Raw genomic sequence first — 14997 nt, forward strand, 5'->3', positions numbered from 1 at the left:
ATAATAACTTGCATATAACTTGCATCATGTTATTATCGCGGTAGAGAAAGCGACAGGCCCCCCCCCCTGGGGGCCACAGTAAAAATGTATATGATGTATGAATATTATTAAAATAAATTTTGCATACAATAAAATATTCGAGTTAAATTTTTTCGCGATAATTTTTTTAAAACTTTGTGTAAGGGGAATTTTTTTAAATTTTTTTTCAAAAACAAAAGTCTGGACTTAGCAGAAAAATAGGTGGTGGGACTTTGGATTTTTAGAAAAATTTGTGTTGGTCTTTGAATTTTAATGATAGAAAAAAATTTATAAAAAGAAGTTGATATATTTATGAAGAGTTAGAATTTTTATTGTTGTATTTTGCAAGATCGATTATTTTGTAAGTTTACACAGCACTCAAAAATATTTTCTCACATCATGCAATGATCAGCAGGAGGAAAGGTACTTAAGAGAAAATAGACATGCAATTGTGATTTATGAATCAATCTTGTATTTCAACAATCTTTCAACACATCAAAAAAATACTTTAGAAATTCGGTATATAGCTCGGAGTAGCGTAAATAGTGGTGACAAGGTGGGGAGAATTGCTGATGTAATACATATGAAACTCAGTTTGGTAGTAGTTTGGAGGAGAGTAATACTTAAATTCCTCGATGTAGTAAACTAGGCAGCGTACGTAGTTGTGTATGGACGCCTTCTTCGGTGTAGTGCTTGGGGTCTGCGGTGTTGTAGCTAGGTGTAGGTCGTGGTGTAGTAGACTGGAGCATCAATGTAGTAATTCTGTTCGACGCAGCACGAAAGAGCAGCTTTGGTGTAGCAAGTCGGGACTGCGTAATACTTGGCCGCCTCAGTTGTGGTTATGTAGATCGGGGCAGAGTAGTACTTTGTCGCTTCAGTGTAGTATTCGACCGTCTTGGTGGAGACATCAGCGGGAGCCTCGGTATAGCAGCTGGGAACGGAATAGTATTTAGGAAAATCGGTGCAATAAGTAGCTGAGAACAGAGTTATACTTAGAAGCCTCGTGTAGTAGGATAGGCAATATACGTAGTCATGTGGTGTCATCCGTCGCCTAGATGGTGTAGTAACTCAGGGCAGAGTAATACTTCAGGGCATCAGTGTAGTGGCTCGGGGCAGTGTAAGTTGTGGTATAAAACTCCCGTGGTTTGGTGGTGTAGTACTTGAAGACATCGGTGCAGGAAGTGGTCGTTGCGTAAGTTGAGTAGGAAGGCGGCGGCGTTACGGTTTGGTTTCCGCCATACCAAGGAGACATCGCTACACCAGCAGTCGACTCAGCCATCAACGACAGCTACAACACACAGGAGCACGACGCAATAGTTCACTAAACAGTAAATAAATTGAAACATTAATATTAAATATTAACAGGCATATTAACAAATAGAAAAAAATATAATTGATACAAAACTAATATAAAAATAAGAATATTTACCCATAATTGCGAATCGGTTACGAGGAAAGCAGTTGGTGACAGAGGGCACTGCAGTTCGGGCACTTCTTTTTTTTTTGAAGACTCCTTTTACGCACGGTGTAGTAGCTCGGGGAAACGCAGGTTGTATTGTAGTACTTGAGCGCTTCAGTGTTGTAGTAATGCGGGGCCTCGTTGTAGTAGGCAGGGGGTAGCATACATAGACGTGCAGAATTCCGGTGCCTTAGTGATGTAGTACTTGGGAGCCTCGCTGTAGTAAACTAAGCAGCATACGTTGTTGTAGGCGGCTTCTCCGGTGTAGTACTTGGGGGCTGCGGTGTAGCGTAGGTCTTGGTGTAGTGAACTGGAGCATCAGTGTAGTATTTCTTTTCAACGTAGTACGAAAGAGCAGCTTCTGTGCAGCAAGTCGGGACAGCGTAATAATTGGCCGCCTCAGTTATGTAGATCGGGGCAGAGTAGTACTTTGAAGCTTCGGTGTGGTAATCGGCGGGAGCCTCGGTGTAGCAGCTGGGAACAGAGTAGTATTTAGGAAAATCGGTGCAATAAGTAGATGAGAACACAGCAATACTTAGGAGCCTCGGTGTATGAGCCTCGGAGGATGGGGCAGCATGCGTAGTCATCCTCCGTCGCCTTGGTGGTGTAGTAACTCGGGGCAGAGTAATACTTCAGGGCGTCAGTGTAGTGGCTCGGGGTAGCGTAAGTTGTGCTATTCAAGTCCGGTGCTTTAGTGGTGTAGTACTTGAAGACCTCGGTGCAGGAACTGGTCGTTGCGTAAGTTACTTTAGGGTAGTAAGGCGGTGGCGTTGCGGTTTGGTATCCGCCATACCAAGAAGACATCGGTACACCAGTGGTCGACCCAGCCACAATGATTCAACACACAACAGCAGCACTACGCCATAGTTTGCTAGACAATTATAAATTTTAACATAAATTCTACATAATAACAAGCATACAAAATCAAAAGAAGGATTGATACCAAACTCTATGTAAAAGACAGAATATTTACCCATGGATGCGAACTGACAGACAGAGCGCTGCAGTTGTTGCCGTGTCGGAGATGCTCCCTCGACTGATTTACCTTCGCCTTTTCTCTCTCCTTTTATACGATTTTTTGATCACCCTCACCTCTTAAGCCTTGCGGCTATTGTAGCTGCTTGAAAATGATGAAACACGTCCCGTTCTCACCCAGCCTCTACACCACTGCATGACACGTTTCATGTAATGATCTCCGTGACCTTCGAATGTGAAGGACAGGCGGACTGCCCTTTCCTTTTGCAGGTTGAAGTTTCTGGGGATGGGTCTACAACAACCAATATCAAAATGAAAATGGTTATGTAACTAAACAGTAAAACATCCCGTTCTCACCCAACCTCTTTTTGACAAGTTTTACGTGCCTTTCCTTTTGCAGGTTGTCGTTGCTGGGGGCGAGATGGGGGTGGGTCTACAACAACCAATATCAAAATTCAAAATGAATACCAAATGGTTATGTAACACATCCCGTTCTCACCCAACCTCTACACCACTGCATGACAAGTTTTACGTGCCTTTCCTTCTGCAGGTTTACGTTGCTAGGGATTGGAATGGTTCTACAACAACCAATATAAAAATTAATACCAAATGATTATGGCTTAAAACTCACTTTACACCAATTGAAATTAACAATGGCTCCTAAACTTTTCAGGAAGGTTAATTTCTACCTAATTAGACTTCATCATCTTGAATTATTACCACAGTAATTAAAAGAAACATTGCTGGCTGAAATAATTACCTTGCAAATAGAAATTCCTTGGTTTTGGAAGACAGCTTGCAAATTTGCAATATGGATTGGGCCATTTTATCTGTTGGTCACGAGCACTCTGCACATCAGTGCCCACAAAAACTTCAAAAGTTGCCTGAAAATATGTAGTCAAGAATGCAAGATCATTAGCTAAATGTTAGTGCAACAGACGCAATTTCTTTAAAATATCACATTCACTAATCTTGTAAAGATCTAGCCAAATTCTCTTAGCTAGCCTCTAATATATTTAGCGTTCAACTAAAGATTATACAAAGCAATACAAACCGGGACGAGCCATAGTACGGGTAATGCTGTAACATTGTAGCTTTATGATAAATTTTTTTACGTATAAAATGCAATTTGTGTTAAAATCTCGAATAAAGCACATCCGAGCTCGACCTGACAAATCACGAAATGAAACCTGAATGTCCATGATTAAAATTATCACGCCACTTCACAGCACACCTTCTTACCATTATTGGTGCTGTTTTTCTAACAATTGGTTAGCGACCGCGATCGACAGATTGGATGTTCCTCACCAAATCTTTAAAAATCAGACAGTAGAAAAGAAAAATACCATATCACCTTCTTATTTTCCACCAGTGACATCTATTTCTGCGACCCCATATTCCCATGGTTATTTTTTATCTGAAAACCATTAACGATTTAGTACGTGGCATGGTATCAGTTGACCCGAATAAATTTCTCTTGGACCTCTTATTAGGGCTTCCCTGATAGATAATTTAAAAGCAGTCTACAATCAACACGAGCAAACAAGACAAAATATGTTGAGAGTAGCTGCAGAACTTAACCACAGGAGTTTGACTCACGTTTTTTTTTTTCAGCTGCGATGTCCTCTGCTTCTTCGACGATTTCCGAATCCGTTAGCTTCATCTGACTGAAGAAGATTTAGACGCTCAGTTCTTCAAAGAGCACTTCAATTTTGGCAATGCTCGACGTCATACAGCGTACCAGTGTGGAAAACTGTTCTACCATAACCAACAATGGTATTAGCGATTCGACATTCAACTAAGAATGAATTTAGCGGTACCCACCCCGCTATTTGCATCGTCGTTCTTTGCTTCTCCGTTCTTTTCTTCTTCTTGATCAAGACGTTGCTGGTCTTGATTATCGCGTGCATGGTGGAGACGATCAACACACACAACACAGCTTCTGTCAAACCAAGAACACGAATCATTAGCAGTTGACAAGACGGGTACCATTCAGAAATATCTACCTTGACGGCGCTATAAACTCTCGAGTCTGCTGATTCAAGAGAATCAGTTTTTGAGCAATAGTACTAACTAAGAGTTTGTATCGGACGGTCTGTTTAATAAACAATGTTATATAAATATGCTTGTTAATCAAGTTGTTATCTATTTATATTTAATTAATGAATAACAATTTATAAAATGAAAACATTTTATGGTTTTTATACTCGTTTTATTTATTAAACAAACCGTCCGGTACAAACTGCAGCCAGTCAAGCAGGGGGAGACACTGCCCGACTGACTCTACCAGGGAGATTACCCGGCCGTGGTTAAGACTTAAGAGAACCTGGAAAAAGAGCGAAGAGAGCTGAGGAGCAGTTATTATGAGAGCAATGCATCATAGTAGGCTTCCGGCTTAGACTCATGACCCTCCAACAGATTTCATCGAATCATGCGCCTTCCAAGTCCCCGTTCGACCAAACATCTCCCTTCCTCCTGGTTGTCGCAGCCAGTGAGTGACCACCGGCGGGCGTTGGTTAGAGGTTATTTAGGGAAACGGGGCCACAGAAAAGAAGGGAGCCCAGAAATGCACTTGCAATCTAATCTAACATCTACACAATTTATCAGTCTCTCGTCAGCTTTCACCAATGGATGAAGTCGGGTCCAGTGGATGATCAGTAGCGAAGAGTTACCCTGTAAGCAGAATGAACATTTATTTGGATGACAATAATTTTAAATAAGATTTTAGCGACAGCAAGCAATACCTCAATTAAGAGGGTCCGTTTAAGGAAGTAAAAAGGGAGATTCACAGGTAGCAGTTAACGGGTTTTCAAACATGGGACCTTGTTGACTGTGTAGTCGTCGTCCTTCTTCAAACGATATGACTTCTCATAAGGTCTGGTATGCAAATTTAGAGAGATGTAGTTTAGACCCTGCAAATATATAAAAAAAAGAAAGGCATCTTGTTTATAATTTCTTGTTAATGTGCTTGACGTCTAAAATGATCTAAAAGATTAATTTAACAGTTATTAGTATACACTTCACATAGTCGCTTTAATAGATGCAAATTAATACTTTTAACACTCACAAGTGAACAACACACTTTAATTAGCTTCAGCCTAGACTGACACATTGAGAACACTTCAGGATGACATCACCGCTACAGACTGCTTGCAGCAGCTGCAGCTCAACTTGAACTCCTTTTTCACCGGGTGGTTGCAATGAAACCATCTGCATGACAGCAATGAAGCTCAGACTTTGTTGTGATCTCAAATTATTTGATAGACAAGCAAATGGATCTCCCACCTGAACATAAACTAATAAAATATATTGCATTATAGCAGGGAAATTAATCAACAAATTTAAATTTACAGTGTACAAGAATGCAATTAGAACCAATAGCTAAATTATGTTGTAATTGTTATTAATTAAAAACAGTTAAACTTACCTCAAAATCCTAATCTAAATTTGTTTTGCTTTTTGGAAGTAGCTTAAGAGGTGTATTGTGTAACTTAGGAGCAGCGAAGTTTCCCAAGAGGATTCTATCTAGTAGGGCATTTAGCCCAGACCCAGACAAAGCTGTCGCATTCCTATGCTGCTCACTAATCATCAATGGCCATCGAACCTAATTAGAAGAAAGAAAGATTAATCACAGGTAAGGCTCAGTTCAGAATGACAGGACTAAAGCTAAAAGGGTGATACGTAGAGGTAGCTCGACGATATTTCGTCAACAATCTGGAATCACTAACAGTAACAGATGAGACACAAAAGCGAATGTCATGCTGCCTTCCTCTCATTGTAGAAGCAATGGGGGGATTTCGTCTGTTGTGATGTGCTGTGATGCTGCGGTGGTGAATTTTTCATTTTTGGGTGAAGACGAGATACAAATTGAAAGGGGAGAATATTATGTGAGTATCAAAGTCTTTGATTGTTAGTTATTCTTGCAATTGAGTGTCAACCAGGGTGTAGAGCGGACATTTTTTTCATGTTACTGTTAAACGTTTCTTTTTTGTGGCGCTAATAACATAACTTACAGATAATCTGTGATGATAGAGGTAATGGATAATAGATAATAAGATGATGGAGAATTCCTACAGCGTCGCTTCACCAATATCACCATAGTCTCTATCAGTCTATCACTCTGCCAAAGTGCCCCGATCACTCACTAAGCGGCGCCTTATTCGACTTACCCACCCACCCCCCGACTGCTCGTCGTTTTCTATCAGGGAAATAACAGCAACGTTGTATTTTAGAAAAACATTGTCTGCTAGGGCTAGGGCGGCTAGCTCACCTAGCTGACAAAGACAAACAGCAGTTGACTGTTGTCATTTAGCAATGGAATGTCGTTATTTTTTGGAGTTCATTTTCTTATCTGGATAAAAAATGAATGGAGGAATACAGCTGCAAGGCTGAAAAATTTTCCAAGATGCCCAATCCTTTTAGAATCATTACTACTAGTCTACTACTACCTCTGATAGGAATTCAGAAGCATAAGCGAGCATAAGTTGCACCGGTGGTTAAAATCATATCAACCTGTTTTCAACAATGGGTTAGGAGAAATTGTAACAAGTTTAATTACATTTCATAGCTGAGAATATTGCTAATATGGCTGTCATCATCAAAGAAGCTATTTCTGGCTGCAATTTGGGTACTGTCAGATTGTTCAACAATGGAATGAGTTACACAGTTGCTATGGTGATTGTTTGTTTTGACCTTACATATTACTACTTAGAAGTGATCATATCTTTCAGTGATATAATATGGATAAGTATAACATGGAAACGTATGATGAAGATGATCTTTATTCTGGATTCAATGAATTTCATCCTACACTGAACACATCTAGCCTCATTCAAGACTCCCTATCTAGAGATGTTAAAAACCAGCAGTCAATGCTACAGATGCAGGTAATGTTAACAAGACTATGTAAAATGTCTCAGCGGTTTTATTCATTTGTTTAGTGGTACATTAATAAGATTTCCAAATATCAATTTTCATTTATTTATCATCAATTGCACTTGATATTAGCAATCAAGAGTGGTTACAGCATCTCGTGGTGGGGTTCCAACTGCAGTTGCCAGACCAGTAACTGCAATTCGTGGAGCAGGATATACTTCATCAAGATTGGCAACAGCCAGTCAGGTCTACGATCCTTTGAATCAATCTGGCAGGGTTACAACACCATTTTCAGAACCTAAAGCTGTTGATCCGTATGTAGCTTTTGTTGTCAACCCAAACTTATTACACAAAATTCATTATAATCTTACACAGGCCAGAAAAGCAGATGAAAATGCTGGAAAGTAGCATACAACAAATTATAGAAGAATCAATTGTGGCTCACAGTAAAGAGGAATTTAGAGTGGCACTAGACAAGGCCAAAGAAGCGGTCAATAAAGAACGAAGTCTTATACGTCAAAAGGAGCAATCCGGCATGGGGGAATCGAATAGCGACCTCGCTTTCATGGTAATTACGATCTGCGCCTTGATTTGCTTTAAAAAATTTGCTATTCCATGTTTTTTACTAATACGAAGAATTTTCGAATAAACAGGTGCTGTTCAACCTAGCGAATCAGTACGTCGGTAACGGACTGTTTTCAGAAGCCATGTCGTCCTATCAGCAGCTAATTAAAAATCGTTCTTTCGCCAACATCGGTCGACTGCGACTCAATACCGCCAATTTACATTTTCGTCTGGGACAGTACGCGCTCTCACTCAAGCAGTATCGAATGGCTTTAGATCAAGTTCCGGCTCACTTTACAACATTAAGGTAGTGTAAATGGCTGTAATAACATTTTCATTATTTGTTTTAGAACTAATTCTCGATTACTCTTGCTAAACGAATTCCTTATTAGGACGAAAATAATGCAGAACATTGGCTTGCTGTTTATCAAAATGGGGCAGTACAACGACGCCTGTACGAGCTTCGAATTTGTTATGCAAGAAAAGCCCGACTTCAAAACTGGTAAGTCAATTTCAAATTGGTTTAAATTTATTGCTTTACCCTTTTTCCTGATGCCAAAACGTCAAACATTCAAAGGTTTACACATGGTGCTCAGCTACTACGCCTTGGCAGATCGGGAAAATATGCGCAAATCGTTCCTTCGCTTGCTGGACGTTCGTGCCGAGTCGGACGATTTTGATAAACTGGTGCCGGAGGTTAATAAGATGCTCTGCCTCATTCTCAATTTGAATAATCTCGTGTGCTCAGTTCTGTTGTTTTGTTTATTTTTCTTCTTCCCCCTCTCCTGGATAAATGATGTTTGCACAGGGTGACGCCCAGTGGAATTCGTTGCGTGAAGCGTTGAATAACGATTCGTTACACCGTTTGGAGCGTCAGGCCAAATTTGAAGGTGAAAGGTGCATATTGATGGCCGCCAAGTTAATCTCGCCTGTGATCGAAGATACTTTTAGTGTTGGCTACCAGTGGTAAGTTGTATAATTTATTCAAATCCGTCGTGGGGGGATGTTTGATAAATAACAATGATTTATGTCCAGGTGCGTCGAGGCCATCAAAGAGTCAACCCACAATCATCTGGCAGACGATTTGGAGATCAATAAAGCCGTACTCTTTCTACGCCAAAAGGACGTGGCCCTGGCTACCGAAACGCTGAGGAGCTTTGAAAAACGATCCAGCAGAATGGCTACCAACGCAGCTGTCAACCTGTCGACAATTTATTACCTAGTACGTTCAACGCCTACTGCATAAATTTACACAATCGTAAACTAATTCCGTTTTTTTCTTTTCTTTTTCTATTTTTTTACTAACGATATGATTCAGCAAGGTGACATAGCCAGCGCTGAAAAATACGCCGAAGTGGCTAGAGATTCGGATCCTTACAATGCGGCCGCCTTCGTCTGCTTAGGCAATTGTTCACTCCGCCGAGCGGATTACAATAAAGCTCGCGATTTTTTCCTTTTCGCTTTGGATAATGACGCTGCTTGTGTGGAAGCCCTGTACAATCTCGGTAAAGAAAAAATGACGCATTCAATTCAATCTGGTCCGTTTTCCTAAAGAATGGGTATGACAATTTGAACGTGCAGGTCTGACGTACAGATCAACAAACCAACTTGAAAAAAGCCTGGAACAATTTGTCAAACTGCAGATGGTCCTGCGTCATCAGCCCGAAGTTCTTTTCCAGGTCGCCAGTCTCAACGAGGAGCTCGGCAACGACGAACAAGCGATTGAATGGTGGACATTATTTTGAATGCCTAAATCTTTTGGAAAGCCTCTGAATTGAAAAAGTCTTTTGTCCAGGTATTTGCAGGTCCATACGGTCGTGCCGTCCGACGAAGGCGTTCACCAGAAACTAGGCGAAACGTTCGATCGCCTAGGAGACAGGCAACAGGCTTTCCAATATTATTCAGATGTAATTTAGGTTACGGCTGCTATGCATCGACCACACAGTCTCAACTTTGAATAATGTAAAAACTTGTTTTTTTTTAAATATTTTATTTTACAGTCCTATCGTCACTACCCGTCGAATTTGGAAGTCATTCGCTGGTTGGCGGCCTATTTCACGGAGATGCATGTCCCTGAGAAAGCCATTGCCCTGTACGAACGTGCCGGACAAATGCGACCCAACGAAGCTCAGTGGCCCTTGGCAGTGGCGAGCTGCACTCAGCGAGTTGGAAACTACCATAAAGCGCTGCAGATTTTGAAGAGCACTCGCTCCAAGTTCCCCGAGAATATCGAGTGTAATATGCGTGTTTTACCATATTCTTTTATGACCTAGTAAAAAAACAAAAAAAAGGAGCAAGAGGAACTGTGAGATATTCAAAACCGCCCATCAAATAATCGCATCTTTGCAGGTTTGAGGGCCCTGATCCGGTTGTGCACGGACCTCGGTCTCAAGGAGGCGGGCGACTATGCATCCGATTTACGTAAACTGGAGCACAGCCAGAACGAAGCGAGTCAGGAGAATAAGCGAACTGGCACAAGTGAGATTTCCGAAAATTATTGCCAATTTTTGTTTTTCAGCTGATGACAAAAAAAACTAAAAAAAAATGTTTTCTTTTTTTTTTTTTATCTGTTTGGCTTCCAAAGGCGTGACCTATAGCAGCGGGAGGGGATCACGATTGAGTTCAGCGGCTAGCGGAATCGACACCATTCTGAAAAGCCAACCCACTTCGGCGGAATCGCTGTCTAATAAACCGACTAGTTCCTACCAAACGACTCCCATCGGTAAGTAACATCCATTCAGTTTCCGCCTAGAGTGAAAAATAACCGAAAAAAATGTTACACGAAATCAGACACGAGTTACCAGGATCAACTGGGCCCACTGCAGGAGCGTCCGAAAACCAGCCGCCGGCTGATGACTGTCGAATCGGATGATCTGGATGTGGGCAGCGATCTGTTGCCTCTTTGAACACAGCCCAGCCTCTGTGCAGTGCACTCTTCCTGATTTTGTAATCTGGGAGGAGGGGGGGAAAGAAGAAAAGAGGATGCGAACTGTTTATCTCTCTACACGCACTCCGGGTAATTGTTTTCCGGTCCATTGATTGTGTAATCACCCGGCACGACTTCATTCCGCTAAACTGAAAAGAAAGCGAAAAACCTATAAAAGTTTACGCTGGAACGTTGTGTACTTGCATAACGCTGTACAAATTTACAACAATAAAAAGAAAAGTGGGGGCAACACAGTTTGTCTCGCTAAAATTAGTCGGAAATCATGAATCAAATTGAATTGCTTTTGTATGTATATATACTTTACTTATATGTAGTTCCTTTTTTTAAAATTATCGACTGGTACACAGCTAAAATCTAAAAAAAAAAAAATCAATATTACATTTGTGAAATATTCGGGATAGGAAGATGGGGGGGAAACGGGATACATGTGTGGGAGTCCATTGATGTTTTATTTTAAAAAAAAAAGGAAGTTGGTACGTAATACTGTTTTTTTTTCTTCTTCTTCGAGAATAAAAATCACACTGAAGTGGTGATCTGTTCAATCACGTCGACGTCACGCGTGAGGACGCTGACGTCGTGCCACGTGTTCTGGCGTCGGAGCAGCTTGGGCGGCAGCCGGGGAATGCCTTGCTCCCGGTAATGAATCCCGTAGTCGCAGGTGCCGGCCTTCTGAAGCAGTTCAGGATCGCTGAGACTCATTTCGCGAAGGGACCGCTTCAACATCCTGTACCTCTTGACCTGCGCAATTGAAAATAAAACATTTTCTTTTTAATTTTAATATTCAATTTGAAGATGGGGAGGGAAAAAAAAAGTCCCGACAGTCACGCCGGATTCAACTTTTTCCCTAGTGCAACTTTTTCCGTCTCTTTCAAGTAGTCAGGAACAGATTCCTCGAATGGCTGGATATCTCTCTGCAAGGCTTTAGAAACTAAAGTTTACTTCAGAGTTCTCGAGGAACAGTTGGGCCGTCTGAAAGACGCGGGCACGAGGAATTACTTATCTGCATGACTACGTGGAGCCTGCGTTAAGATTCTCTCTGCGTGCCGGCCTGCAACTCACCTAAAATATAGCGCCCACCCCATTCAATCTCGGATGGGATAGAACATAGACCCTCCTTTATTGTTCGCTCTCCCTCTCTGTGTCGCCAGCCAAATCTCAAATCCTGTGGCGCATTTACGGCATGAGTTGCTATGCTGGCCAGCCAGCCCACTGGGTCTCTGAGGAGAGACGGACAACTTGGAATATGTTATGGGTAGCCGGACTTGATTGGGGGGGGAGAGCGGACGAGGGGGATAATGTTGTACCTCGGGTGGAAGTTCCGGTATATCAATGGCGTCGGGCAGTTGCATTTCCGAGTGGATTTGGCAATCGTCGTCGATGTAGTCGTCGTCGTCGTCCAGCGGCAGACCGCAGTCGGCGCAGCTCTGGCAAATGTCGCACTCGCCTTCCATCGCCAAGTGGTTGCAGCTGCCCAGGCAACCGTTCCAGTACTCGGCGTCCCACTCAATGTCGAACGGGTAGCCCGGATTGGAGGCCGACTGTTTGAGCGGGCAGGCCGTCGGATGGTGGAAATGCTGACCGTGGCTCATGGGCTGCAAACTCATGTCGGGGGTCCCGTTGAAAAATTCCGCAATGGGATTCCGCTTCCACGGGATGGCGTGCAGGCCGAGTTTGAGGGCGATCCGCCGGCCGAGATTCTTGGGCAATTTGAGCGGATCCTGATTGTCCAAGTGCGGAGGCGGTGGCGGGGGCGGCGGGGGCGGTGGTTGCGTGCAAGTGCAAACGTCCTGGTGAACGGTCCGGATGCTGCTGGAATGTGCCGGCTGGGCAGAGGCAGAGGCGGCGGCGGCGGCGCTGCTGCTGCCGTTGCTCATTTGACTCCTGTAAATCAACGGCTCCTGACTGCACTTGTCTCTAGACTCTTTGTGGTTGCTGTGATGGTGGTGGTGGTGGCCGCTGCTTCCAGCGCCGTCCGACGAGCGGTGGTGGAACGACGGCGGCGAGGATCGGCGTCCCAGGAACAAATTGGGCGGCGCCGCCCGTCGGTACATTTTCGATAGGAAGAGCAGCGATGCGCCGATGACGGTGAAAGTGAACGAAAAATAATACCCCGCCCGCGGAGTACTTTGATTGATGTAACCTGCCAATCGAAAGAAAGTAAAGAAATATGAATGCCGGCCGCGGAATAATAGAGAGAACAATCGACGGACCCGAGTCGAAGGGAGACGGGGGGATTTGGCCCAGCGCATATTAAAACTTTTCTAGAAAATATGAGGGGAAAGAAAAGAGGCCGCCGTCGCTATGAAACTCGTCGGGAAAATGCCAATCGCCACATGTAATGAAGTTGCTCCCGCCGTGTGGGTCCGTTTTCTTTTTGTGCGTGCGTGAATCACACAGAGGAGAGGGGGAAGTTATTACCGGCCACAAAAGAGCAAAGACATCATAGGGTGCGGCCGAATGCGAGCGGGGCCAGCAGAGAGTTTTCATGGGAAATTACGGACCTAATGACGTAGCTCAAATGGCCTATTTCTCATTTGGCAAAAAGGCTCAGAAACAGTTGACTCAGATGATTACTATTATTATTATTACTATTATCATTTCTCTTAACGGTTTATGTTTTATTCGATTCTCGATTCTCTCTTCCCCCCCCCCCCCCATCCACCCGACAATCGCCACTTGGCTGGCCAAACACATTTCGGTTCTCTTTGTCGGCAGCCGGACGTAACGACGTGTGTTTTCAACTCTCTCTCTCTCGCTGTGTAGTTCTTTTTTTATTATTATTTGCCGGACAAACGGAATTGCGCCTATGGGCCGGCCGCCATTATAATAATGGTTATATGAGACTACATATTCCCCAGTTCGCCCAGCTCATATTATTTACAGTACACAGCAGCAATCAAGGGGCCCCTATACAACTTGTCCGTAGCTCGAGATACCGCGGGCTATTCAAATCGATCGAATCGCCGCCTATTTCCGTGACCGTTCCCAACTTAAATGGCATTCAAATGTTATTAGAATAGAACGTGAATGTCGTTACATCTCAAAAAGCAATGTCGCTCTAAATTTTCTTGCCCCAGCCAGCACTCGACGCCCGACGCAAAACAATTTCTTTTTTAAAAACAGGGTCGAGTAGTGGACGGACGGACGGTTGAGTGGCATAGGCCATTAGCGCAGTGATACGCAATCCGTTGGAACAACGGGCCGGCATATAAGAGAAAGCGGGCTAGACCGTCATTATGTTACAAGCCGGGCACCGTCTCTGTATATAGTACAGATCCCATCAACTGGATCACATGTACACCAGACTAAATGACGTGAAGGAAAAAAGAAATAAAATAAAGTCGTTTTTTATTTTATTTTTATTTCATATTATTTAAGTGACTGCCATTTGATTGCTTATCTCGACCTGACTTGTCACTCAACCGCATTTTTATAGATCATGTCCAGGGCCTGATTTCTATTACAAGACGGCCCTCAAGAAATGACTCTGCCCAGCTCTGCCCAGCATTCTAGACGAAGTGCTTCTAGTTCTAGAACTAAGTATACAACTATGATTTATTGGTGTCCAGCATTTACCTGCTATGGGGACGCCGAAGAGAGTTGGCAAGGAGCGGACGGCCAGGACGAGGCTCCATCCTCGGGCGAATTGCCTGGCACGGACCCTGTCCAGCGTGTACTGGTGGACGGCGTACTGGTAGCCGCCCAGGCAGAATCCGTAGAGCCAAGCGAAGAGGACGTAGCCGTGGTAACCGTTGACCGTGGCCAGCGCCAGCAGTGACAGACCTGAATAACAACAAAAGAAAAGCGGAAATGATGAGGAAAAAAGTTGAAGTTGGAAGTCAAAACGGAGATTGTTATGTTGTTGTGGTTGTTACCTATTCCATAGAGCGTGGCCTGACATAAATACTGAAGTGAAATGAGGCATTGTGGGCTGGGCCGGAGGACGACTAGGCCGACGATGACTGTGCCGGCCGCCATGGCCAAACCCATGAAGGTGTGAATCAGCAACAAATCGCTGGCCTCCAAACCGTCCTCTTCTCCTTGCAGCGCCTGGGCGTTTAATAGAAATGGACGTCGTCATATTCTCTCACATCATACAAAACAATCATCAGACCCGCGACCGACACTCATTGTTTGTTCTCTTTTCAATGCTGCTGCT

The 14997-nt window shown here is 43.4% G+C and overlaps 2 protein-coding genes and 3 long non-coding RNA genes across 7 annotated transcripts in view; 1 reads left to right on the forward strand and 4 right to left on the reverse strand.

Annotated features, from left to right (window-relative positions):
• Positions 1-467: 467 nt before the first annotated feature.
• LOC124189650 lies at positions 468-1508 on the reverse strand. The gene is made up of 3 exons (XR_006872617.1): positions 1448-1508; positions 1011-1339; positions 468-949 (listed from the first exon to the last, which is right to left on the reverse strand). It is a non-coding gene; the product is annotated as an uncharacterized LOC124189650 (long non-coding RNA).
• Positions 1509-3419: 1911 nt separating this feature from the next.
• On the reverse strand, positions 3420-4291 carry LOC124190216. Its single transcript, XR_006872910.1, has 2 exons — positions 3695-4291; positions 3420-3620 (listed from the first exon to the last, which is right to left on the reverse strand). It is a non-coding gene; the product is annotated as an uncharacterized LOC124190216 (long non-coding RNA).
• Positions 4292-4310: 19 nt separating this feature from the next.
• On the reverse strand, positions 4311-6637 carry LOC124190215. 2 transcript variants are annotated; one of them, XR_006872908.1, is made up of 5 exons: positions 6466-6637; positions 5880-6056; positions 5520-5748; positions 5197-5364; positions 4311-5125 (listed from the first exon to the last, which is right to left on the reverse strand). It is a non-coding gene; the product is annotated as an uncharacterized LOC124190215 (long non-coding RNA). The 2 variants fall into 2 exon arrangements; XR_006872909.1 differs by having other exon boundaries at positions 4311-4394; positions 4459-5125; positions 5880-6575.
• A 76-nt stretch (positions 6638-6713) lies between these two features.
• Positions 6714-11098, forward strand: LOC124189707 (intraflagellar transport protein 88 homolog). The gene is made up of 16 exons (XM_046582149.1): positions 6714-7079; positions 7164-7338; positions 7460-7641; positions 7703-7895; positions 7981-8198; positions 8284-8393; positions 8469-8587; positions 8700-8857; positions 8927-9113; positions 9210-9396; positions 9473-9620; positions 9687-9798; positions 9892-10126; positions 10241-10369; positions 10476-10613; positions 10682-11098. The coding sequence occupies exons 2-16, from the start codon at positions 7192-7194 to the stop codon at positions 10795-10797; spliced, it is 2379 nt and encodes a 792-aa protein (XP_046438105.1). The 5' UTR covers positions 6714-7079; positions 7164-7191; the 3' UTR covers positions 10798-11098.
• Positions 11099-11300: 202 nt separating this feature from the next.
• Positions 11301-14997, reverse strand: part of LOC124189706 — a 32095-nt gene continuing 28398 nt past the window's right edge. For both annotated transcript variants that reach the window (XM_046582148.1, XM_046582147.1), the window contains 4 exons: positions 14714-14888; positions 14415-14621; positions 12143-12978; positions 11301-11576 (listed from right to left, as the gene is read on the reverse strand). In XM_046582148.1, the coding sequence (XP_046438104.1) occupies positions 11355-11576; positions 12143-12978; positions 14415-14621; positions 14714-14888 (1440 nt within the window). In that variant the 3' untranslated portion in view covers positions 11301-11354. The remainder of the gene's footprint in view (positions 11577-12142; positions 12979-14414; positions 14622-14713; positions 14889-14997) is intronic.

This window comes from Daphnia pulex, chromosome 3, assembly GCF_021134715.1.
Source record: "Daphnia pulex isolate KAP4 chromosome 3, ASM2113471v1".
Taxonomy (NCBI): Eukaryota; Metazoa; Arthropoda; class Branchiopoda; order Diplostraca; family Daphniidae; genus Daphnia; species Daphnia pulex.